Genomic DNA, 25856 nt, shown 5'->3' on the forward strand with positions numbered 1-25856 from the left:
TACTGAAAATATGCAGAGCGATAGAAGGCTTAGTACGGGCAAACTTAACCATGTGTGTGTTGAGAAGGAAGAAAGACTGGCTGCTGCCACCTAGGAAGCCAGGCTAAAGAGAAGGCTTGAAATTTCAGGCTGTTCTTTTGCAGTGGGCAAGAAACTGGCAATTTATGGGTTTCTGTTACTTATCTGTGGATAAATCTGTTCACTTATTTTTCAGTTACCAGGGTATTAATCGCTACGTTACTATTTGTCTCTCTACCCCTTGATACTTTGATCTTGTGCCTTCCTGGCTCAACTGCTCTTGCATTGCTTTACTAAATATCCTAATTCATTAGTTCTCACATTCATTGGGTCAAGAATCATGATCAATTAACAATTATTCATCATCCTACTAAAATATTTTTATGGCCATCTCCCACGGATCAGCTGCTGCCCACTGTGGTCTTACGGGCTGTCGGTGACTTTCAGATCCCAATCTGGGAATTAACATTCTAGTTTCCGTACAGGTTTCAATCAGACTCTGCAGTGCGATGAAAAATTCCTGTCCTTTCCAGGCCCAAACTGCAAGTTCACTCCTGGTGAGGCACCTTCACCACTGAATTGAGTTTAAATGGATGGCAATGGAGAGCTCTGCAGTATTCCTGTGGCACACCCTCCCCGGTTCCATTTTTTTCTCTAGCCTACCTCCTTTGAGGAGGAGGAGTTACCTTCAGCTATAGGAGGAAAAAAGCAAAGCAGGGTCTTCTTCTAGGATACCGTATCACTTTAGCTTCTACAAGGGAGCTGAGGTGGCAGTTTAATTCATCCTAGCTCTCAGTGAAAAGGACTGCTTGAAAAATGTTTTGACGGTTTTCAAACGCAATGTCCATTTCAAATGCTTATCTAAACTTATCCAAACAAATCCACTGGGCTGTGGAAATGAAAGCAGGCAGTTCTTAAGCATAAAATTTGGCAGATTTTTACTGTAGCTCCTATTCATGCTCATTTCAATACCTGTGCCAAATTTTGAATGCTGAGGAAAATTCTTTCTGTTGCACTCAGCTTTCAGTGTACTTTGGGCTGAATTACACTCCCAGTTGTCCATTTCGGTATTTTTCTCGCTAATTGTTTTAAGCCACTATCTAAGCGGTGTGTTTTTCACTTGACAAGGTTATGAAACAAACCTTGACCTTTTTCCCAAACTGAAAAGATTATTTTCTTTTTGCTGTTTTCTGTTACACAGATGTAAAAGACACATTTGAAAGAAAGCGGAGAGGTGATTAGGAATAGGAAAAAGACTTGAATGGAGCAAAAATACAGTTTTTTTTCAAACCCCTGCATTTGAAGTACTTTAAGAACCACAAGGATAAAATACTAAAATGCGTGTTCCTCCATCTGCTTATGAAAAACCATTGAATTTTTAGCTAGCATGTAGTGATTTTATTCTTCCATTGCCAAGAAATTGTATCAGTGATTCACTTGTGTATTTGGCTTATATTTACATTAATGTCTAATATTACCAGATGTTTCAATATTTTAATTAAAATGCTTCCGTTTTTATGACAAAAGATGAATGCTGTAGGATATTAGTGGATTCCCCAGTAGTTCTAGTGTGTAATTTGGTTCTTTCATCTCCGATAGACTCATACAGCAGGTCGCCGTGCCAGAGAGCGCAATGGCTAACCTCTGCCCACAGGAAGGATGGGGCTGTAACTGTGGTCAGCTGTGACTGCCCTCTTCTTCTCTTTTAGCTTGTCTTACCTAAAAGAGGCCCTGATGAGCTAAAAACAGATGGTGTAGAGAATAGACAGACACACTGGCTCCATTTTTCCATCCATTTGCTATTTCTTAAATATATGCTTTTTTCTTGACAGAACAAGCAAAAAAACAAAAATAGGCAAGTCATCCACCTTGTCAAGTGAATATGACGCAGAACTGTTTTCCCTTTAAATAGGAAAAGATGAGTCAATGATTTCTCAAAGTGATGATACTGCAGTTTATGGTCAGGTGTAAGGCCTTATATTTGTTTTTAATATATAATATTGTTCACTTGATATCTCGGGCAATCACTTGCATGTCTTTTGACAAAGGGAGCTGAGGTTAAGAGGTTCCTGCAATGCCCCAAGAACAGAAGCGGGGTAAGTATTTGAGACATCCCGACTCCAGTGCAGGTCCACTCCTTCAGTTTGCCCTGCCTGTGCCACCTTCATACTGTTTTTATGCAGTGAGACAGAGCAGTAGCTGGCTTCAGAAGAACTAGCTTCAGAGGAACAAGACAAGGGGTGTATCAGCTTCAAACTTAGTTTCAGAATCTTCAATATCCCAAAGAACTAGTATCAGCAGAGAGACAAGATTAAGGAGATCTTCTGGGAAGACTTCACTTACAAGCACAACTGTTTTGAAGGAAAGGTACTGAACATTCGTGAGCTGCTTGGACTTGCCTGGGACTAGTACATAGCCTGGCTAACTTTCCTGTTCCCTTCAGGCAAATTCATCACTGATACGAAGATTAGCACATGTGTGCCTGCTAGTATGGAAACAAATAAACAGTGGACTTATGGGATTGCTCATGTCATGGTATAATTCTTGTTTTCCCTGGCTGACAAAGTCACCTCTTAAACCTAAATCTCCTTAACTGTTCTGAGATTGAGCAATTGGCTCCGACAAGGAGAATTTTGATGCATAAAATGAGCTATAGAGCATCTATTACTATTTTAAAAATAGCTAAGCAGTGTGATACAATAAGCTAGGCCTTTAGAAACAGTTCTACTGGTTCAAATTTGGCAGGGGAGGGGAAGCTGACCCACTTGAACATCAAGCTTCGTGAAGATCCGGTATCATTGGGTTTTATCAGTCTAGTTTATGCTGTTGCATCAGTTTTCTTGTAGTTAGCATAAAAGGATGAATTCAGTGCACACGCTGTATGGTATGTTCTAGGTAACTCAACAGAAATGCACTTGGGGCCAGCCTGTGCCCCACATCCGACTCGATCACCCAGCAACACCACGAGCGCACAGATCGGCCTTTCATGGTAGCAGAGTATTTGCTGCCCTAGTCAAAAGAGTGCTGACAAAAACGCCTGCAGCTTACCCCGCAGCAAAAGGGAGGACGCACGCCAGCCTCCTTGCTGGCGCCAGGCGATAGTGTGAGGGTGGCAGTCCAGTTCAACAGACAAGTGCGCTGGCACACGTTTGCTAGAGAGAGGCTACAACAAAACTGGATTTAAATCACATCAGTGATTTTTAAGTATGTTCATGTATGGATGGGTACATGATTTTTTGTTCACTTTCCAAAGCTTTGTGTTCTGGCACTCAGCACTATGAGACGTTTCTCCATGTGGGATATGCGTGGATGTTTATATTTGAAAATATATCTAGATCAATGCAAAAAATCATGGCAGACAACATTTACTTTGTGGAGACAAGCATCCAACAGGGAGCTGAGCGCTCTTCACTTTGCTAGTCCAAAATCACATTTTAAGTTTCTAAAATTAGGGGGTTTTGTCATCCCTCTGTGGACAATTCCCAAGTCTCTGAAAAGGACTTCCTTCACCCAACAGCTTGAGTTAGCAGTTAGGACTCTGACAGGATTGCTTTTATCAACAGTTATTGCTCAGCCAAAAACTGAGCAGGGAAGCAGCACTTTGAGGAGAGAGTATATCTGAGACATGTTTTTTCAAGCACTCTTCAGAGAAGGCTGGTCTCCTCTCACAAGCTACTTGAGCTCCCACAGCACCACACCCTGCTTTGAAGGTGAGGATGTCAAACAGGTTGGCTTTCCCTCCGGGGAGGAGGCGGATTCAGGGTGTGCTGGCTCCCTGCTCATTGGGTGCTGCCGCTGGTTCCCTGGCTCTCCATGCTCCCTGCCTGGGAGATAAATAGATTTCTTAGCGGGCAGGTGGCACCTACGGTGCTGCTCAAGGCTTGGCCGTAGAGGGGTCGTCTGCTATCGTTACTTGTCTAGCAGAGGTTTTTAGGGACTTCTCTCTCTTCCTTGCTTAATTGTGATGGTGAGGGAACTGTTTGGACAGAGCTGCTGATCCCAAGCATCTCCCTCAAACCTTGGCACTGCAGTTGCAACATCTACCGTCGTTGCTTGGAGAAAAACAACCAGTACAATCAAGGCACTGCAGAGAAGACCATGGGGAAATTCAGAAGTATTCTTTTGTGCCTTGGCTTTCTTCTAGTCCAAGTAAGAGGTAAGTGACTTTTGCCTTGGCTTATGTCTAGTGTGAGATTATTAAAAATGAAAAAAGAAATGCCAGAAACCTAAACCCAACCCCTAAAAAATATGCTTGTTTATTTAGAAATGCTTGCTGGCGTTACTTTTGTTGCTACTCTTTCAGAAGAAGCATTCAAGAGTGTTTAGTTAAGTACTTCTGCAGTTTCTAAAAAGATATATATCTTTTGGATGGTAGCTCATAACAGCCATGCTAGTTGGAGTTTGTTTGTCATAATTTCTTATTTTCTCTTTAGTGTTGCTCCCCTACAATTATTCACAAGCTTGGACTTGAGTATAAACTTTTTAAATGGAAGTTGTAAAACAAGAGCTTCCAGGGGAACTTAAAGTTTCCAAAGAGATCCTTAGTCAAATACTAACTTCATGTTTTTAAAGTTTTTCTTTGTTATTGGTATTTTGAAACATAGTAGTTATATTGTTAAAACGAATTCTGATTCAGTTTAAAGATGCTTATGCTTTCATATCAGTGCTCATGTTTTAATTATTATAAATTAATAATTTATTAACCTTAGCCAACATATTCCTGAATATATAAAATACACACACACACACACACACATTTTTTTTCATGCAGAATTAATGAAGAATTGAATACATTTTGTATGTATTTTTGATGAATGAATAGCAATTGGGAAAATGCAGTCCCTTCATATTGAGTTGTTTTTCTATATTCTAACATAATTTTCTTTTACCAAAACATTGTGTAAAACTTTTTTTGACATCAAACCAAATAGGATCATCCTCGTGTGCATCTCCTATGTAGTGTGCTTGTAACCTTTTGGCTTTTGTAGATCAGCATTGCTTCAAAAACTTGTAGCGCAGTGTTTGACTGCAGGAAGAAATCAGTCATTAACCACTAGTTCCAAAATTGCTGCTGCTGCTCATCCTCCCACCACTCCTGATTTAAATGGAGTCCTTAGGAGATCTTGCAGTGATGGGCAGTGAAAAAAACCTTGCATTAAATTAGTGCCATAGTTCCATTTTAACAAATGAGGAATTATTTGGAGGCCCCCAGCAAGTAACGTGGAATAGAAACAGCAGAGCAGGACTGTGCTGGCCTTGTGAACAGCAATGATTCACCTGGTGTCTCATCACTGGCATGCAGACTTTCTGGTTCTGGAGGACTGTCTTATGTTGAATATTTCTGTTCAAACAATCTGAGCATGGGCAAGCCAATTTCCATACACTCTATCACTTTAATTAGAAGGACAGTCAGCCCAACCGTTCTTGCTTGACACATGTGCTAATTTAGAGCCAGTTCAGGCCCTGCTTGGCGGAAGAAGTCATTGCTGAAGGCTGCTGTGGGCTTTGGCCACAGTCTTATGACTGAGGAAACTATTTAATCCACTTTAAAAAGCAAAATGAATTCTCTTAAGTCTATGGCAACAGCCACTGAATTTTATCATCAAAGTATTTACCATGTTTCAGGGGACATTTACAGGAACCACTTCTCAATCCTAATGAAGACAAGATATGAGAAAGGCTTGACCATGCTGGTGAAAAGCTGGTCTAAGTTCTTACGATAGGAAGGTCTATGGCATGATCCATCTTTTTATATGCAGCCTTAATTCTTATTGAAGCTGTACCCATCTGTGGTAGCTTCTAGAAACTACTGTGCCACCACGGCCAGGCCAGGCCAGGTCACATCACTCCCCTTACCATCTAGCATTTCCTTTATGTCTGGCTATCTTCAGTTAGTTGGCTAGACTACCTTGATGAACACATCTCAACAGAAGGGTGGCACAACCAAGGACCACATTGCACAAGGAAAGTGAGACCTGGTACAGTTCAGAATCTTACATGCTCACTCCAGTCTTCCACACTTTCATCTGCACTCCTGGCTTTTGTTACTTCCAAGCTTACACAGGTTACATGACATCTCCCATACAAATTGAGCTGCAACAACTAATTGTCAGAGCAGCTTTTAGCCCAACCCAAATGAAAGAAACTTCATAGAAACCTCTTCCACTGAAGTTCATGCTAACGCCCCACATCGGTTACCGCGGCTCGGCTGACCTGTGGCAATTCAGCCTTGGCTGCGCCCACACTGCCCGCTTACGGTGTGGTAAGGCACAGCTTAGGGCCTAGTCTCCCAGTAACTGAGATCGCGCACCTGTTTGAAACATACTGCAGGTCCCGTTTGGGCCATGCACCTGTGTGTGTACCTGCAGTGAGGAAGCAGTGTGGCCTCAGGGCTCTCTCCTACACGGGGCTGGAAAGCAGCGGAGACTCACTCTGATCTGACTGCTCAGAAATGCTCCTCAGGTTCACAGTATAGATATAATCTACATATCCGTGGTCTTTAAGACCAACTGATAGGTCACATGTTTAGTCAGTAACAAAACCAGCACAAAGGCTGATGATGTTTAAGACACGCCGACTTTACTGCATCAAGCGTTGCATGCTACGCAGGTAAAAGGAACAGCATTTATTGCTAGCCAGTAAACAATGTGCCACTGTCCAGCTAAGGCTTATGAAGATGTTGACTCAAAACTAATTGTGTTCTTGGTTAATTAGCTAGGCACTTTATGGGGAGAAAATTACAGACCTGTTTGGATTTGAGACACTATATGACTTAGTTTTATGAATAATGTCGTTTTCACTGGAGTTAAAAGACAGAATGGGAGAGATGAAAAACACAGTCCTGTTTTTCTTATACCACTCCATCGAGCTCCAGTCCTTGCTGTTGCTCCGTGTGAGGTCCCTGCGTACATGCCGAAGCACTCGTGGTATCAGCAGGGATGTATCAGACAATGAATTCTCTTGTTGCTGGGTGCCAAAACTCTTCCACTCCCAGTACCAGAGCTGCTGTCATCTGTAGGCATGTCAGCGCTATCGTCCAAGGTTCTGATTACAGTTTGATAAATAGACATACCTGAACTGGTTGAAACACTAGCAACAGCAGAGCTGTTGCCACACTAGAGCTTGGGAAGAGCTAACAACCGTTGTCGTTACTCAGCTTCTCGGGTTCACTTTCCACACATTGCTGCCACATTGCACGCCTGGCAGCGGTGCCCAAACTGCCTGCTTCCAGTACGTATTTCTCCCTCATTTGCATCAGCGATTGTCAATCCCTTTCCATCCCATTCAGGGTAATAAACAAACAAAAAAATGTCCTAATTCTTTCAAGATTAAAAATCAGTAAGAGTATGCCTTTCTGTGGCATTTTGCCTTGTGGTTAGGAGGAGAGAGATTGAGATTGTTTTGATCAGTGCCTTCCTGCTTTTCCACAGGGGGGCTGACATCTATGAATGCTATGGGAAAATGCTATCTAAATTCTGATCTGTAGCACAATATCTCATGAAGGCAAATAGGCCATCCCAACTGAAAGAAAGGGCTCGAATGGTTATGAAAATATAACAGTTCCATTTCCACTGTATAAGCTTTGCCTGTCACCAATGCATTTTTTAATTCCCGAGGAATTTATTTAAAAAGCTAAATTGCAGCAAAATATTTTCAAAGGGCAACAATGCTCCAGATTAAATGAAAACAAAGACCAGAGCAGGCACTAAGATTAGCAGACAAATTAAAGCGAAGTCCCTCCTTATGTCCTAGGTCTTATAACAGCAGTGGTAAAGGAACCAGGAGTATACACTCCACACCAGGAACCATCCTGAGTTAACAGCAACAAAGCCTCCTGGATCACAAACTGTATTGCATCAAAACTGCAATTCTGCCTTGCAGGTTACCATTGAGATATGAGCAGGTATTTCTGTTCACAAAGATCATACAGACCATTTTGTTTCCTGAGCACGATGGTAGCAAAAAGGCAGCTGGCTCTTTCTTCAGAAATCCAACCCAGATTTGCAGAGCATTCTGCATGCCAGCGCTCTTGATTTCTGTTTCCTCCAAAGGCTGAGCCGCCAGATCCTCTTCTGAGTCTCCTGCTTTTGAAGTTCAGATACTAACTGAGGCTCCATCACCCTTTGCCCAGGGTCATTCAGAGAGGCTTCTCTGTGCACTCCGGTGGCATGTGCAGAGGCTTCTTCAGCTCTGCAAAGGGAGCCTAATTGCTTTTCTCAGTCCAAATGAGATGATAGGTGGCTTCTGAGAGTCCGCAGAGACTTTGTTGCTTAACAGACCTGCTTGCTGATGTCCAGCAACTCTTTCCAGCATTATTCTTTTCCAGAAAACACGTTCTTGATGGCACGAAACAAAGAAGATTCGGGCCATGCTTCTTCGCTGTCTTGCATCTTAAACGCATGTGCAAATAATGTGTACGAAATGCCCTGATCGTCCACTTTGACTTGGCGTTATTGCTAACCCCCTTGGGAGCAATATAAATAATTATGCCAATGGGCTACTGACTTCAGCGGGCACAGGATTAGTTATACAACAGAATTTCTGAGACAAATTCAACTCGATGTCTGTTACAGAATAGCACTACTGAGATCTAGGCTACCCGTACTGAGGAGCTAAAGGTATTTTGCGTGTATATTACCAGTGTACTTGGGATGAAGGTGGGATGAGGAACATTAAAAGACACTCTGTGAGCAACAGAAATAACAAAGCCTGGCATCTGCCTGACCTCTCGCGTTGCCATCAGCTCCCTCTTGTCTCTAAACTACCAGCTGGGGAAAGTGTGGATTAGCCAGCTGGTACTTAGGCAGTGAGCGGTCACTCAGAGAGCGCAGCACAGCTGTTGCTTGTGCCACACTACAGGGTTTCAGTAGGAAAACTCATATAGGTATCTTGTCTGAGCCTATCTACGTGCACAGTTCTCACGTAACGTGTCCATCACTAAGCCTGACACTCTCAGACCGAATGGCTGAAAAGGGCTGACAGCTTCCCGAACCCCACAGGGACAGAGAGAAGTTTTGGCTGAACAGCCCAGGCCGTGGCCTAAGCTCTGCTTCCTCGTGACAGGAAGCTGAAAACCTGAGTATCAGTAAGGTGTGTGGACATAATGTGTTCATCGAAGACCCCAACACCTTTGCTCTGCCTGTAATTTTACAGCACACACCAGCTTCTTCTGCACTCACCCTGAAACAAAATATAGAAAATTATATATATAATATATATTATATATATATAAAATATTTTTAATGTATTTTTTTTATGTATGCAGGACATATCCTACCATAAAGAACAGCAGCTACCTTTGAACAGCTGTTGTTTGTCCACAGCAAAGCAAACACCATCGAACTATAAGATTTTCTTTCATGTTTGATGAGACCATGCTGCACAGACCTAAAGCAGTACTGCCACTGTTGCTTTATTAGTCCATCTTATTTGCTGGTAATTATTTAAATGTGTTCTTGTATGAATAAGTGAGAGAGACCTTCTAATTTCCCTTTAATTCAAACTATAAACAGAAGTGGCCTAGAAAAAAACATGAAGCCAATAATCAGCTCCATATGCTGTGTTTGATGGACTGGAACGTAGATCTTAATTGCAGATTTTAAAGCATACTCATTTTTAACCCCAACACCAAGGGGTTATAATGGCAATCATTGTTTATAGAACAAAAGGGCCATGATGGGAAAAAAAAACTACAGCAACCTTAACCTCACCAGGAAATACGGATCATGACAGTATCACATCAAAGAAATAGTACCGCTCATTGAGATTTTGTCCGAAGTGTCCACTCTGGGGCGTAAACCCTTATGTTCTCCCACAACTCTTCTTACGTGAGTAATTTCCTTTAAACAAATGTAATTGCTTCCTGAATAAAGTTGGACCAGTAAATGGGTATGTTCTGAATCACACACCTGGGAGAACACATCCTATTTTCTCATTACATGAGAAATATGTCTCATGATTGTATAATAATCAGAAATGATCTATACAAAGAATAACTTACCATTTCAGCTGAAAAGAACATAAAATGGCTCCCATGAGCGATTTTGGTAACATATTGTTCCTTTTTAGAAATGTTTTGTTCTCATTTGTGAGTCACCCACTTCTTCCTCAGTCTCTGCCAGCTTTATAACATTTAAAGCTCATTGTATTCACAAAACAATTCTTATTTAGTTACACTGAAGAAATATTTTTTGTTCTTGATTTAAATAATGTAAAATCAACTTATTTTCCCCTTCTATCTAGCTCACATTTCTAAGTTAGTTGCTTCTAATTTATTTGTAACACAGGTAATCTCATCCCAATCATATGACTGCTAGCAATGCACTCAAAGCCCATTAATTTCGTCATATTAATGTTGATTTATCTAACACTCATGTGCATGTATGCATTTAAGATGTATGCCCACATACATGTATATACAAAGAGACACATCTCCTCACAGATCTTAGCTTCATTTTTAATACTAGACTATGCATCTCAAATGCCTGACAAGTTCTTCTCCTTTGTTGCAGAACCTGACTCTCATTTATCAATATTCATACCGTCTTATTTAAATGTGTGTCACTTTAATGGCCACAAGCTGTATTCATATGGATCCACTGCAGGACTGAGCCTACTTATGGAGATTAAAAATTGCAGAGTCATTCCATGGCAGCCTTTTGTCAGAAAACATCTGACTTCAGTTGTAATGACGAACAGGTAACATCCACCTGCAGAATCCAGCCTTGTTCCTTGTAAACCCTCCTCAGAAACTGTGGGACCTCAGACCCTTGTGATCAGGTGGCTCACAGTTACAGGGCAATGGATCCATTTAACATTTAGGTCACGAATTCAACAGTAGGCAAAAGACGCTGCTGACTGCATTTTAGTGACGGGATATTTGGGTCACGTTTTCAGAAAACTAATACGGGCAAAAGTTTGCAGACATGAAATGTGCATGTTCCTGAGGACACGACTTTGCAGGGGACTGCCTTGGTGGGGTAAGATGACCTCAGCTCTATGATGCTTCAGAAGGATATGTCTTATAGTCAAGGGAAGTTACTAAAAACTGGCTCCATGTGTCTGTGGCAAACAACAACCATAACAGTCTCCATAGTAGAGCAAGAGGACTAACAATGATTTTATATCACCAGCCTTCCACAAGTTATATTTGAAGGGCTCATAGAAAGTATGGGCATTAGTGACAGCAAATGTCCTACCTGGAAGAATCATGCCTGTAAAAATAAACATAGTAACTTTGAAATTTAAGCTACTATGTTTTGATGCTTGGCTTTATGGAGTCTGTTCTTCCCTGACTGGCTGCTACAGAGAAGTCTACTGTTAGCTTCTTAGGCCAGGTCTACACTTCAGATTTTTATAGGCACAGCTACATGTGTTGGGTGGAGATGAGGAAATTACATCCTAAATAAGGCTGGCAGTGCCAGCCAAGGTCCTGCTGTTAGTATAGTTCATTGTGTTTGAGCAGCTAGTATAGATATAACTAGACAGGTCCTTTCACGATACAAACTGTATATCCATCTGAAAGGCTTGCTTTCTTAGCTTAGCATTTTCTCATTTGCAGATGAGGACTGTTCTGTGGTGTCAGGAAGGAGCTTATAAGCATTTTCTCACATTCTCTGTTATGAATCGTTGTGGACCACCCAACCAAAACCACTATAAGAATAATTTTATTTCTATGTAAAAAAACAGGGACACTCCCAGAAGAAAGGCTAGAAGTGATGCCAAGAAATAGCATACTAGCCCAAAGCAGTAACAACAGCGATAACGCTGAGATAATACCTCCTGCACAGCTGAATCTCTTCATAACTGTATCCAGGTTAAAAAAACCCCAAACAAACAAGCAACAAAATCCACACACATACACACACAGCCCCACCCCCCAACCAAATAAAAAAACTCGAAGGAACAAAGCTGTTTCCTCCCCACTAAAATTTCTTTTGCTCTCATTTTCATCAGTATATTTCCAGCTGTTTCTATTATGCAAGTTAGTCCAAAAAAAGGCCATTTTTATATGTGGAAAATTAATTTCTTTCAGTCTGTTCTGCGAAGAAACTTGACTAATTTATTTCTGCAGTCATTTATCTCCAGAGTTCCCGGAAGTGACTGTAGTTCCTACCGAGCTAAATACTCTCTGAGTCTCTAATGTTTTTGTTTTGACACCCACCACTTTGCGGATGAAATCTGGGCTGTTCAGCTATTTAACCATCTGTTATCCTCCCAAATTAGATTCTTAAAATGTCTCAGAAACAGTAATGAGCGTTCAAAATTCTGATCCACAAAACCTTACTCCTTGTGGTCATTTGACATTATTATCAGAAAAAGTTGGGACGGAAGTCCAAGCAATGTTTTGGTTTACTGGAATACCATTTACCATGCTGCACAGATACCCACATACAATCTGCCCGTCTGTCAAGGTGAATATTTCCACAGCCAAAGAGATTTAAGTGTAGATTCCTGTCTTATTCTCAATCAGGTTTCTGTGTTGGTGTCTGTTAATTTTATTATTTGGTTTATCATGAGAAATAATAAGAAAAAAATCAATCTGAATCATTTTGGCAGGGGATTTTCAGGCTTCTTACTTCTCTTCTTAGATTTTCTGTAGTTGTCTTCTATTTCTCCCTTGCTGTCTCAGAAGAACACCTCTTGTTTCTTCCCACTTTTTCAGTAACAGAGCAGACATACAATAGGAGAGGGAGGCGTTGGTGTTGTCCAGGAGAAGGGCAGATGGTAGTAACTGTTTCAGTATGCTGTTTTGCTTTGGTTCTTATGCAATTGGAAGCATCTGCATCATCTTGTTTGAATTCCATAATCTCTTTTGATTAGATTCCTCCTTCTATTTTTTTCTTTCCCTTAACTTCAAAGAAATATTATACCTGGAAGTTTTCCAAAGTCATCCTTCACAAGACGATTTTGTCACATTCTCTTTACGGCATTAGGACCTTGGTAGCTGCTTTCCATATCGTTAGTTCCTGCGTGTCAGGACCTGTAACAAAGGAGCTGGTTTGGCCAACAGCTCTTAGGTGTTATTATTTTTGATGACTCAATCTGATGAGAACTGGTTTGAATCCTGCCAGGAGTATCCTGCAGCAGCAGGGCTCAGGTCAGACAGCCTCCTTCAGCACTCAGGATGCTGATGAAGAATTAAGGTTTATCCAGAGGGCAAAATCAAAGCACAGTCAAACTTAAGTTGCCTGTATTGTTGGTACTGAAGGAATGCTTAGGGAAAATATAATTTGACCATGTAAGTTGAGGCAAGGCCAGGCTGTGGGTAGGGGTCTGCGTCAGGATCAAATAGCCCCATGGCTGGGCAGCAGCATGGCTGTGACAGCCCACAGGCAGGGGCTCAGGGCCAGTAAGGGCTGGTGATGTCCTCAGGGCTCCGGCAGGAATACCTCTGAGGAAGCCACTTGTCAGTTGTATGTATTTATGTATTTTGTATTTGAACAAATTCATATAAAAAAAAAAACCTGTCAGGATTTTGTTACCCATCTCAGGACCCAGTCCAGAGGTGGACTTAGCCAGGTTGGCTGAGCAGCCAGGACAGGGGAAGGAGAGGTTCTTGGATGAGGTGACACTCCAAGATCAGTTCAAATAAGAGAGAAAATGCTACTCTAATAACACTAACGGGAAAGCTTTATGCTGTTATCTGCTTTTCATTTCCAAACACAGGATTGTTATAATATTTTATAGGGACAGGGCTTTAGAAGCCATTCACTATTTTGCATTCCAGCCTCATTTTATCTTTCCCGTCAGACACCAGCTATAATTAAGTTAACAGACTTACGTGAAAATCCTCATAGGAATCAAAATATTTCTGCTTTATGTTCCTGTGCTGATTTTTATCTGAGGATCACAGAGTGTTTTGCCACTGATAATTAATCTTTCCAGGAGCTCTTCGACACAGACAAGAGCTATTATTCAGGAACAGTAATTCATGTGAAGAATGCCATGAAGATGGACAGCACCTGTCAAGAACGGAGGGCAGAGCTGAACTCAGAGTGCTGTCATGCTGGAGAGCTTCTGATGGCCTTTCTCTGTCCCTCAGTTTCCCTGCTTGAACAATGATCCCTTTGTTGCTGTGAAGCGTTCAAGATTTACCAAGATAAACACTTCATGGAAGAGTTAGGTATTAAGCCTTTTAGACAGGGTAGTAAATAGATGCAGATCAAGAGGCTTACTTGATAGGGCGCAGTAAAACATTTCTGCTTAGGGAAGCGACGGCACGTCATGACTTTTTGCGGGTTCGTGCAGGCTGATCCTTGGTGTGCAGACACGAGGATGGTGAAGTTTCAGTCTGGATGAAATCTAATGGATACGTACTCTGCAGAGAGGTGTTTCACGGAGGCTGTGTATTAAAAGGGAAGTGGCAGACTGTAGAGAGTGGAAAGTAAAACTCACATGAATAACTCATGAAACACCTGAAACACTCTCATGTGTTTGTTCAGTTCAAAGTCCTATGCTTCAGTTTATACAGTCTAAATATTTTCCAGTTTTATTTACCTGCTAACTTCAAAGGTCAGGATGCTAACTGCCCTGCTGAGACATTTAAAGACATCATTGTCACCTAACACCGAACAGGAAGGGTTCTTTGCTCCCCTCTCAGATTTTTTTGAAGTACAGTGGAAACTAAGTTATGTAAACACATCTTTATGTATTTTACTGCTGGCACATGTTACAGGAGGAATAAAAAAAAAAAGTTGATTCGTGTTACAAGTGATCACAAGGCAGGCTTGCCAGTAAAGCTGCTCTCTGAGGCTGAGCTAATAAAACAATAATGAAGATATTAAAAGTTCTCACCTAATGATTCTGGCTTGTAAGTACCGTGCTGAACACTACTTTCTCCTGGCAATAGCCCTTGTGCCCTGTAACAGGCAACGTGTGTTCTTCAAAGGCATGTTTGCACAGCGGCTAAATATGGATAACATGAGATAGCAGCTTCTCTTTGCTCTACCTGAATGAATAGCTTCTTTGATTTACATGAGGCCATCTCACATGGTCATTCAGGACTGCATGGCCCAGGGACAACAGCTGACATCCTGCTCTGCGCCTGCTCCTGTTTGGATGGATTTTTCTTTTGCCTCTTACTGGTGTTCTGGCTCTGTCCAGAGCCCTCAGACCAGGAGGTCATGGAAACCTGCCCACTGACTTAGTCTCTTTCCTTCTGTCACCTTCCTTCTAGGTCAACATGATTTTGATTTAGCTGATGCTCTTGATCACCCAGGTAGGTAAATCTCCCACCCTTATTTTACCATGGCATTTAGACCCTATAATGAATCTTAGATCCTTTTCCTTGAGGGCCGGAATATGAATTTGGCTAGTACTTAAGTTAATGATACACAGAACTGAGAAATGCTAGGCTTCAATGTTTCTGTTATAAAATTAAAATTTTCTTTAAAGCAAAAAAATAATGGTTTTGAAAACATATCCCTTCATTTTTTGCTCCTGTTATGATACGTAAAGGTTTACTGAATGCATCTTTCTAGATTTGCAGATACCTTATGCTGATAAGTTGAAAAAGTTTAAGCTGTTATTGTTTACTGGTATGTCGTTGTGTCCCACAGAGGACATAATTACGAGGAAGCCTACAGTGATCAGAAGACCGACAAGGCCTGTGCTGAGTGAGTAATGAAGACAACGGGTCATAACTGATTTTAGATATGCAGAAACAGTCTCCCATGAGATTCTTGATGACACTTGCTAATGTACGGTAGCTGAGATCATTTGTGTGAATCCTAGCTGTCTTCTGTATATAAAGTAAGTGCTTTTTGGACAATTACCAATTACATGCCTTTACTGCTTCCAGTAAGGTTTTAGAGCATGACTGGCCACTGATGGAATTTATTTCCTGAAGATCTTCTTAACACTTTTCCAGCCTGTGTTGAACTCCCTGGGGAGTATAACTACGGGTAACTGTTGCTAAAAATGGGTAACTGCTCTTCTACTTCTTTTGCTATTATCTTTTCTTTTAGCATAAATATTCATGATGCCTGATAATGGACTTGGAAAAAAATGAGAAGGAATTTGGGTATTCTTTCTTCTGCCTGTGTATTTACTTAATATTATCTAGTATTGATTGCTATAAAGGCCTGTGTCAGCAGGGAAGAAAGGCTCTGAACAGCAGAAAAGATCAAAAGGTTTTACCTGTAGTCCTGAGGATGACAAATTACGATCTCCAACAAACACTTGTTATTGTTGAAAAAACCCAGACCCCAAACAACAACAAAACTACACATGCATTTATGATGGAACATTTTATGATAACATAGAAGTTTTTCAACTAAACTATACCGAAATAAATTTGTGGCTGTCAAACAAAATGCTTGAATCAGGAAATGCTGGATAACATTAGCCCACACAACAACTTTCAGACTTTTTCTGGTTAAACATTGCAATAAGTCTTTAGGTACACAAACTCAGTTACATTTTCCACATGATTCTCTAGCTTGGTCTTTGAACAAACAAGGCAGTGTTTTGCAAATGTGGTAGCTACTAATTCCTGTAATGGTTGCATTCTTCCTTCCCTGCTTCATTTTGCAAAAACCTGTGTTTTGCCTAAACCAGAAGTGTCTGTTGTAAAGTAGTGCTAAGCCACTGCCCTCTACTCAGCTAACTGCCCTGGCTTCCTTTAAAGTCTGTGGGAAGAAATCAGCATGTCTAGGGATGGCTCATATCACTCTAAATGTGGATTTGTTTCCATCCTAATATAGATATTTTAAGTAGGTTACTTGAACTGTGCCCTAAAAGACTCTGTCCTCAGTCATGTTTAAAGGTAATCTAGGGATGCCAGTTTCTACAGTGAAGCTGCCTTAGTCCGGTGAAAGGAATTTGAGTTTTAGGAACTCCTTAATCTGTTAGAGATATGACTGTCAGACGACTACTTGTCCTACCTGAATCAACTTCATTAATCCTCGGGAGTGAAGAACTCCATGTTTTCCAGACTGTTTTGGAATCTCTTTCTGTACTGAAGTGGATTGCAGGGAGTTTAAATGCAATTAAAACTAATTTGAAAAAAACAGTGTTAAAAAAATCAATTACTGGATTTGGAAACATGTGCAGAAAGATGATACAAAAGTATGTCCTAGCATCTGCCTGATGCTTCATCTTAACCTCAGGGTTTCCTCTATGCCTCATTCAGCCAGTATCATTGAGAAATGAGGCTGGCTGAGATGATGATTTTGGTTGATCCGGGGCCAATTACTGTACAAGCCATGTCCTCTGGGCATCACTTCCCACACAGAAACCTCTGCCTGAGTTGAAGCTCTCCTGTAGGCACCTCCCATCTAGTGTAACAAAGTTCAACACAAAACTTAATGGAAGGATGTGATGTTTATTTACAAAATCTCTAAATAAGTTGATTTTACCCACTCACATTCATCCTGCCATTGATTTAAGTCAATTTTGAATGAAATTCATGAATGAATTAATGATGAAGTTTCATGAAAATGAGCCATACTCTCAAACCCAAGATATGTGCGCTCTGGATGTCTCGTGAGTATGATGTGCAACACGGGACAAGGTATGCCAGATGCTGACACTTTATCCTGTCTCTGTGGTTCTTCTCAATCAGAAATGACAAGCTAGTTTATGTATAGAACTTTTATACCCTTTAGGAGTCATCAGCTATTATGGAGAGGTCCTTTGCCTCATAATCTTGCTTACTTCAGCGCCTCTGAACCCTAGGCCAGGATGCTGCCCACTATCTGGTTTTGCTTGTCTGGGGTACACCGAGTATGCCTACAGTCTATTCTCTGGGTGGGCGAACAGGAAAAGTAATGGAATAGGTGATATGCTGCAACCCTGGGCTTTAGAGCACCCTTCTGTTTTTCCTCTGCTGACAAGCCATCTGTGCTGTCATCTTATCGGAGCACAGGCCTGCTGGTTTTGACAGAAACAACACGTTCCTCAATTTTACTGCTGGGAATGGTGACTTTTATTGTCTGTTCTTTTAACCCTTTGCTCTGCTGTTTCTTCTGGTCCCTATGGACATTTGTTTTCCATTTGTATTTAATTCATACCAACCTTGGCATTTCTGCAACAAATACCTGCATGAACCCTCCAGAGTGGGACCCTGCATTTTACCTGAATTCTTCATCTCGATAACAAATTGAATCCAGTTTGCAATTTATTGCTTGTTACAGTGTTAGTATTTGACACATAAAGGTACTTTTGAAATGCAACCCTCTGCTGGCCAGACACAGACATTATCAACACCTGGCTTGACAAGAACAAACCGAGTCATGAATTTGATTATCTTGCTGCCAGATTTCCTGGCGACATCAAAGCGTTTCTGAGTTGTTACACAAATGAGACTAGATACTGTGCAAAAGCAGCTTCCCACTCCCTCTGGATATAAAGAACACATGAAGGCAGACTTCTGCACAGTGATGCATTTGGATGGCTTTTCCTGGGTTTCGGGAATTCTGACACAATTATAATGAAAAAAATATATTTGACTGAGTGTCTATCTAATTTTCTGTGGCAATAAGCATCGGTATAAAAATGTAGGTAGATTTTGCTGTCCCTTCTGATTCATTCCAGCACTCCACATTTATACGGAGCAAGAAAGGCATCCTTGGAGTTGTGACATCCATCTAATGTATTTCTGCCTATTACCTGGAGACCTTTCAGAGCTCACCGTCATTCCACACGCACCCTAACATATCACCCACATGCTCATATCCACACCTGCGTGTTGGAAATGGAGTTGCTCTTGTTTATGCATCTGCAGCTCACTGACAAACTGTTTATTGGAAGGAAAATTCCATCCCAGGTACAGTGAGACACGTGTACAGTGCTGGGGGAATGGCAGTAGCCTGTTGTTTCACTGCGTAACATGCACATGCAGACATTTAAGTATATTTTAAAACCTTTATAGCTCAGCCAAAGAAAAACCAGACTGTCACCCAACCTCAGACAGGCACGTATGATCAGTCGAAGCAAAAATTTTTATGTCACCATGACCCTTACATAAACTAGTTGATTCAATTCTCTCTCCCTAACTAGGTCTATTACTTTCCAATATTTGTTCTTCAAAAGGGTATTCAGTTTTTACAGTTCAACAAATTACACTTGAGCCAAACATGCATATACCAGTTTCAACCAGACACAAATGTTAATAAGTATATTTAAACAATAGCTACATTTTAGTATCTTAACGTAGCTAATTTTACTAATGTACTTGCAAATACATTAAGGAGGTATTGATCTTGTTTCCATTACGAGATTTATTCTCAGCTTATTTAAAGCAGGAATAACTCTATTGTATTTTGAGTAGAAAATACTGTATCATTTTTCAGTTATTCTGTGGGCAAATATTAAAATCTATAAGAATTTTCAAGAAAAGTGTAATACCTTATTTGAATTTGTGGGACTGACCTGAAAAAGTTGCTTGTCAAACATTCAGTTGTACGTTTTCGACTAAAACTAACATCTCATTCCCCACAAGAATTGTAACTCAGTTCTCTACATCTTCCTCCTTTTCATTTTTAGACAATGATCTGCATTTAGGAGATGCTCTTGGTGGGGGTGAGTACTCCCTCATTTTCTCAAATGTAATGGCTGGGGGTTTTTGCAGTCTTTTTCTGAAGTCTGCTTAATTTGTGAAGAGAGATTTCAAGACTGCAGGAGGAACTGTACTAATGGGAGGCATTACAACTCATGTACGTGCAGCCCTTTTGCCAGAGGCCATCATGCAGAGTGGGGAGAGCAGGCTGGGCTGTGTCTGGTGGCCAGCTACGGGAGCGTGCAGGCTGCCCTACCTGTGTGAACTAAGTCACCTACAGTTTACACTACCATGCCAGGCTACCACAGTCATGGCTGAAGAGGGGATGTTCTGTGAATGAATGGTCAGCTGTGATGGCTCAGGGTGGTGGCCTCTTGCAGAGGTTGAAGACAACAGGTGACGGCCGCAGTTTCTTCAGATACCAAAAATGAGTCTGCCTAAGAACAGGAATCGGAGGTAACAGTGGATAGAGAGAGGTGTGAGCTTGTTGTAGCTCTGCTGACCCCTAATCAGAAATGCAGGAAGGAAAGTTTCAGAGACGAGAACTGATGGACAAGACATAGCTTAAGCTTGAAGCGTCAAGCTGTTGTAACCTGCTATTACTTCCAGGTATTTCTAGAAACATCCAGAACTGACTCGGGAAGTACTCACCGTACTGTGCTGAGCTGTGTGGATCTATGAAATCCTTGACTTTGGGAATTTTTGCACCACATTTTGCTTAGTGTGTTTAGAGGGATACCAAGGATGTGAAGTACTCTAGAAAGGTTCTTGTACACCAAAATCACCTAAAATGCAAGTAGTTCTGAGCCAAAGCCTAAAAGTCCTCGTGAATCAAAGCTACACAAAGGAAAAATTACTTCTCAGCCCATTGCACAGAACCTCTCAATTACAACTCCAGTTGCAGTGGTCTGGTTTACTCATGTTCCAGTCTTAGAGAATCATAACTTTTGTATTATTCTTTCCCATTTCCAGGTTCCCCTGTGGCATTTCGTAACTGTCTTTGAATGACATGTTAACCCACACTTTATAAAGCTGAATCTAATTTTGTTTATAATTCCCATGTTTATACTTTCACTTCTTCCTGACCGTTCTAATTGTTCCGTTCTTGCAAGTTTTTAATGGGTACTTTTATGAGACGATGGGTTTAGTATGTTGATTAAATTATTCATGAATAGCTCAAGTATCTTCAGAAACCCCACCTTTTCATTCAGAGAATGGCAAATGATGTTTTTGCTCAGTTTTTATTTCTTTGCTCCATTTTTAGTTCAGGTTCTTAACTGACATTCATACACGGTATAATGGGATTAATGATATGTACTTCATTATCAATGGCCCTAAAGACATTATTTCTTCACTAGCTATGCCATAGCGTATATCTTCTTATGCTTAGAGAAGACTGAATAAGTGCAGCATCATAACAGAAATGAATAATGGGATCAGTAGTTTTCTGCTTTTGTGGCATGGTGAGTCTTAGTTTGTTACAGAGGGTTCTGGAATAGAACAAGTCTCTTATTCCGTTGACTGGAATTAATTGGGCAAAATCTGATTCAGCAAAGCTTTAAGACTCTCCCTAAAATCCATTGACTGCAGTAGACTAAACTCACCTGAAGCTAAACATATATCCAAATGATTTGGTGAATCATAATGTAAACGTTACTCACAAACAGAAGCATTATATTTAGCAGCTAAGCAGAAGTAAACATGATAAAAGGGCATCTGGAAGGTGAAAGAAAGATTCAAGGAGAGGGAGAGAAATTGGTATTTGTTTCTGTGACCTAACTTTGATTTTATTCAGAGCTAATTTCACTGTCTGGCTATAAGAGCAATTAAATAGGCAACCGAACTGGTTGGAGAAAAGACAGCAACAGGGGACATACTCTATATACGCAGAGCAACAGCACTGGGCATTAACTTTGGCAGGTTTTGACCTGAGTCAGCTCTTGCTACTCCAGCACCGTATGTGCAGTTTGGAAACTGCTATTAGTCATCAGATCTCCCTCTCTACCCAAGGTATCTCTTCCTAACACTTTGGCAAAAATTAAGGCCAAATAGTAGTACAATGTCCTAAACAACAAAGCTGAAGTCTGAGTTCATTTTTCACTGTTCTCATTTTAATTTTGAAAATATTCCCTTTTCACTTTCTAATTAGTTTTAGTAGCTAGCTATTTCTTGATATAGTGCTGGAGACTTTTTATCTAGTGACAAGGTCCTTTTCTTAATTCATCGGAGGACAAACTAGAAGTAGGTATAAAATCTCATGTTATCATACTCTTTATTTCCAGCTCTCAGTTTTGCCTGTCCAATTACCTAACAGTATTAATTATCAACAGGTGACATCCCAAGAAAACCTTTATACCCACCTCTTCCACCACGACCAGGAAGCCATATTAATTCTGGTAAGAATATTTTCTCCCAAGAAAATCTAGCGCTATGAGCTGTTCAGAGCAGATATTTTGAGTAGTTGACTCTCTTATTTTTTTTATTAATAGTTTTTATCATCCCTTCCCTCCATCTCCCTTTTGTAATCGCTCTTCCTAACCCTGTGTTTGGAAAGATTTTCTGAGTTTTAGTGTTGGTACCAAAAAGCTTTTATGTCTGCCCAGAATGTGAGACATTGACTCCTAAGTGGTACCAGACTAACACTCATCTTCTTTGCCTTTTCATTTTGGGTATGTATAGACAGAATCATGCTAAGGTTCAAATTTGACATCTAGCCACAGGGCGTGGATAAGCCTATATTCAAATCCATACTGAGATGTGCATCTAAGATGGCCCTGGGCCATACAATGGGTGGGACTGGGGAGATGGATGTATGCTTGTATTGCTTTTGAGAGTGGTCCCAGACACCCACTTAAATAAAGTGGAAATGCCACATCTGTCCCAGCTACCACCTCGTACCCCGTATATTCTTCTGGTATGATTGCAGTGGTAAGCTGTGGACAGGTCCTTCTGGAGTCCTTCTGGAGTCTTTCCTGGAAAGCATCTACTGAATTCCTGCTCCAGGAACCGCTGGGATTTGAGATGTCCATATTGCATAAGGATTTGTGCTACTGAGAGCTCAAGCTCACACGTCCCACAGGTGCTAACTCAGATCATCCCACAGGTGCTAACACAGATGCAGAATGAGTAGGCACCAACAGTTTTAGCACTCTAGCTTCCTGGTGAATTTGAACAGGTGAGCATTCAGTGGGAGAGACCTGATCCATTCACCATGTCAAAGCTGGGATTTCAAAGGTCCCTCACCCCTCCCTAGTACATTACAAAAAGACTGGACAAGGGAACTGAAGGGGTTACCATTGCTCAGATGATTTTACAACAGAAATCCTAATCTTTATCCTGCAGGAGGTTTTGATGACTCAGATCTCCTTGATGGGAAGCCTTTACCACCGCACATAACAGGTAGTATTTGCCAATTCTCCTTGCAGCTTCTCCCTAATACTCGTATCTTGCAACCGGCTGGTTGTGCTTTAGTGCTAATCTGTTTGTCACTGAAGGTATAGGACAAGACTTTGCTATTTTTATTCAGATTAGTTATCCTTATCCACAAACCATGGCTTTGAGCCTGAAGCTCAAACCTGAAACATAGTCCTAAACTTTTTGTAGTGTTCTGGCATATGCCAGACCCTTGCAGGATTAATCCCTTTGAATTCACCTAGGAGTCCCAAAGAAGGGGCTTCTGCCGAGAACTGAAAGTAGATGCATTGGGCCTATGATCTTAAGTTATTGGTAAATTATCTGATTGTCTGGCAGTAGAGAATAGCCAGAGTATATTGGCCTCCCACTCCCTGTAAAATCAGCTTGATGTAGACTGCTAAGTATTATCATTTTCTTAGAAGATAATATTCTTCTCCAAAACCAAAGTGTCAGGAGGATGGACGGTTATTCCTCCGGCCAGCGCAGCTGTCAGCCAGGACTAGAAGGGGAGCTCCTCTCTCACAGTCCTGCTGAGCCACCCCCTTTCGCCTTCTGTATGAAATCACACTTTGCTGAGTAAAGACTTTGTTCTCAAGTCAAGATGAAAACATTTCTTGATGAAACTTCACCCTCTGTTCCAGGAGAAGATGAGTACCATTTCAATCATGGAGGAAACACGGGTATAGTAAATAATTTATTCTATCATTTGTTTCTGATCATCATAAAATAGTAAGAAAATGTTAGTCTTATAAAAGTAGTACGTATACTAAATTAGGCTTTAAGACATGATTTTCACACCAGCTGTACTGTAACATAATTTATAGTCTTCTGCTAAATTTTATTTAATGAATTTCCAATGTTTCACTAAACAATTCTCACAGTTTGGCAAAAGCATACCTTAGCAGAGAATATGCTTAAGTCAAACCATTTCACTACCTCTGAAGAAAATTCTCTCACTCTTTCCACAGATTCAGGATTAATAGCTGGAGTTACGTCTCCTATAATTTCTGCTTTTGTAATATTAGTTGTTGGATCGATAGCGGCCTACTCTGCTTATAAGAACAAGAAACTTTGTTTCAAACCACATGGTAAGACCAAACTGGTTTCCAGTTTTCTGAGGTGATTTAGCACTGGAGTAGATGGGAATTTTAAACAATTTCAGTAGGGGCAGAAATAGGTCAGGGATGACGGCATTTGAAAATCTCATCCTAAACAACCTCACTGGTCTGTAAGAGATACTGGTAATTCATGTTCTTCATCAAGGACAAGTATAGGAAGCTGTAATTTGCCCGGAAGATGTTTGTACCTCACTTTATGAAGGAAATCACATGACGTGAGGTCTCTGCCATGGCTGTCATGGCCCTGTGTGTGGAAACAAGTCAGTGTGGACCAGATCAGCCCTGCCTGGGGCATTCTGATGTATCCTTTGGCCAGGGCCCCATTTCAGCTCTGGCCTGGGTGGACACATCTTCCCTGGCTGTGAGCCCAGATGGCTGGCTGGGTTTCCTGGACTGGCCCTGGGACAATGACTGGCCCATCCATGGGGCCCATTTGCCATCACCGCCCCTCCGTGTGTGCCCACCAGTGGGGAGGCGCTGGCGTGGGGTTCCCTGTGGCTGCCCTTGGCTCCTGGCTCTTCAGGAACAGCCCAGCCCTAGCCCTTGTCTGCCACAGAAGTCAATTTAAAACTCTTATTCATGTTATTTTTTCCATAATGGGTCTAACGACTAAGACATGAGTGAAAAGCAGGAGGTTGTGGGGAAGCTTCACAGTAATTTCTGAGAGATCTGGGATCCCCCTGTGCTTCGGAAAGCCTCAGCCTGGGGCTGCCATAGTGGGCTGGGCGCCGGCTGCTGCTGGCTGGGCGCCAGGAGAAGGCTGGGGCAGGGTGACACAGGACATCCAGCCAGAGCACGGCCCAGGGTGGCCCAGGGGAGGCCAGTCAGGACCCCTCCAGTGAAGGCTGTTTGTGCCCTCAAGGTCTGACAGTCACTTATTTTCCTCTGTTTCTATGGCCAGGGCATAGATAACTAAAGCATCAGGTCAGTGACCCTGTGGCCCTCTGGAAATGGGGAGTGAGCCAAATGGGGAAGGCTGTCTATATGTCGCTGGGGATACGAGGTTCCCACATGCTGCCTCAAAAGGACTGGAGAAAAAAAAAAACCCAGAAGGGCAAAGGGCATCTGTGGTGGAAATGCTGAATGTTCAATCTTCATGTTTCAGGTGGGGCTACAGTGTAAACCGCTGAATGAAGAATTGCCCTCTGATCACAGGCTCCTTTGGTTGGTGACATTAGGCCCATAAATCCAACACTTTTTTTCTACTTTATCATTCTGACAGAAGAAAATCTTCCTGTAATGAATGTTTTGTTGAGACATTGCAATCCTACTTTCTTTTACCTGACATCGCTTTTGCATCTTGAGATTTATGTTATAAAAGACGTGTTTAAAACATCTGAGGATGGTACTGAACTATCCGACCTGCATTCATAAAGGTTGGATATACATTTTGTTTCAGAAGTTATTTTAAATAACAAAGAAATCATGTTTAATACAAGCCAAAAATTGAAAGATTTTAGTTTGTGAGTATTTGAGTCACTGAACAATTTTTTTTCCTGTTTTCAAAATCGGCCAAAATACTTAGTCCTTCTGATAGAATAGGAATAAGGAAACTGCTGTTTCCATTCATGCATGTTGGGCATCTTTAGTGTATTTCTGTATTGTCTACAATGTTTAAGGAAAAGTTGGAAGTTGTATAAAAGATTACAAATTTTAATGCCTTTACTTGGTATTTATGTCTGAATTCTAGCAAAGTGAAAGGAGCTATAGATGGAAAATTCATTCTTAATTTGAAAGTATACCATGAAAAGAATATGTACATTGATGTACCACTGGTTAAAAAAAATAAAAATAAGAGAAACACA

General features: G+C 41.2%; 1 protein-coding gene and 1 long non-coding RNA gene across 2 annotated transcripts; one reads left to right on the top strand and one right to left on the bottom strand.

Moving 5' to 3' along the window:
• Window positions 1-3776: 3776 nt before the first annotated feature.
• XG (Xg glycoprotein (Xg blood group)) lies at window positions 3777-25856 on the top strand. Its single transcript, XM_075094643.1, has 9 exons — window positions 3777-4174; window positions 15197-15238; window positions 15579-15635; window positions 19507-19542; window positions 21850-21915; window positions 22862-22918; window positions 23575-23613; window positions 23902-24021; window positions 25157-25856. The coding sequence occupies exons 1-9, from the start codon at window positions 4117-4119 to the stop codon at window positions 25171-25173; spliced, it is 492 nt and encodes a 163-aa protein (XP_074950744.1). The 5' UTR covers window positions 3777-4116; the 3' UTR covers window positions 25174-25856.
• On the bottom strand, window positions 12352-14911 carry LOC142057840 (uncharacterized). The gene is made up of 4 exons (XR_012660771.1): window positions 14815-14911; window positions 14196-14388; window positions 13802-13982; window positions 12352-13000 (listed from the first exon to the last, which is right to left on the bottom strand). It is a non-coding gene; the product is annotated as an uncharacterized LOC142057840 (long non-coding RNA).

This window comes from Phalacrocorax aristotelis, chromosome 1 (assembly GCF_949628215.1).
Source record: "Phalacrocorax aristotelis chromosome 1, bGulAri2.1, whole genome shotgun sequence".
NCBI classification, from domain to species: Eukaryota; Metazoa; Chordata; class Aves; order Suliformes; family Phalacrocoracidae; genus Phalacrocorax; species Phalacrocorax aristotelis.

What these genes read in the sequence shown, in the direction of transcription:
- XG (XM_075094643.1), top strand. Translation starts at nt 4,117, where the DNA reads ATGGGGAAATTCAGAAGTATTCTTTTGTGCCTTGGCTTTCTTCTAGTC. An exon ending in ACCGACAAGGCCTGTGCTGA is followed by an intron (nt 15,636 to 19,506) that starts GTGAGTAATGAA and finishes TTTCATTTTTAG; the next exon opens with ACAATGATCTGCATTTAGGA. An exon ending in AGGAAGCCATATTAATTCTG is followed by an intron (nt 21,916 to 22,861) that starts GTAAGAATATTT and finishes TTTATCCTGCAG; the next exon opens with GAGGTTTTGATGACTCAGAT.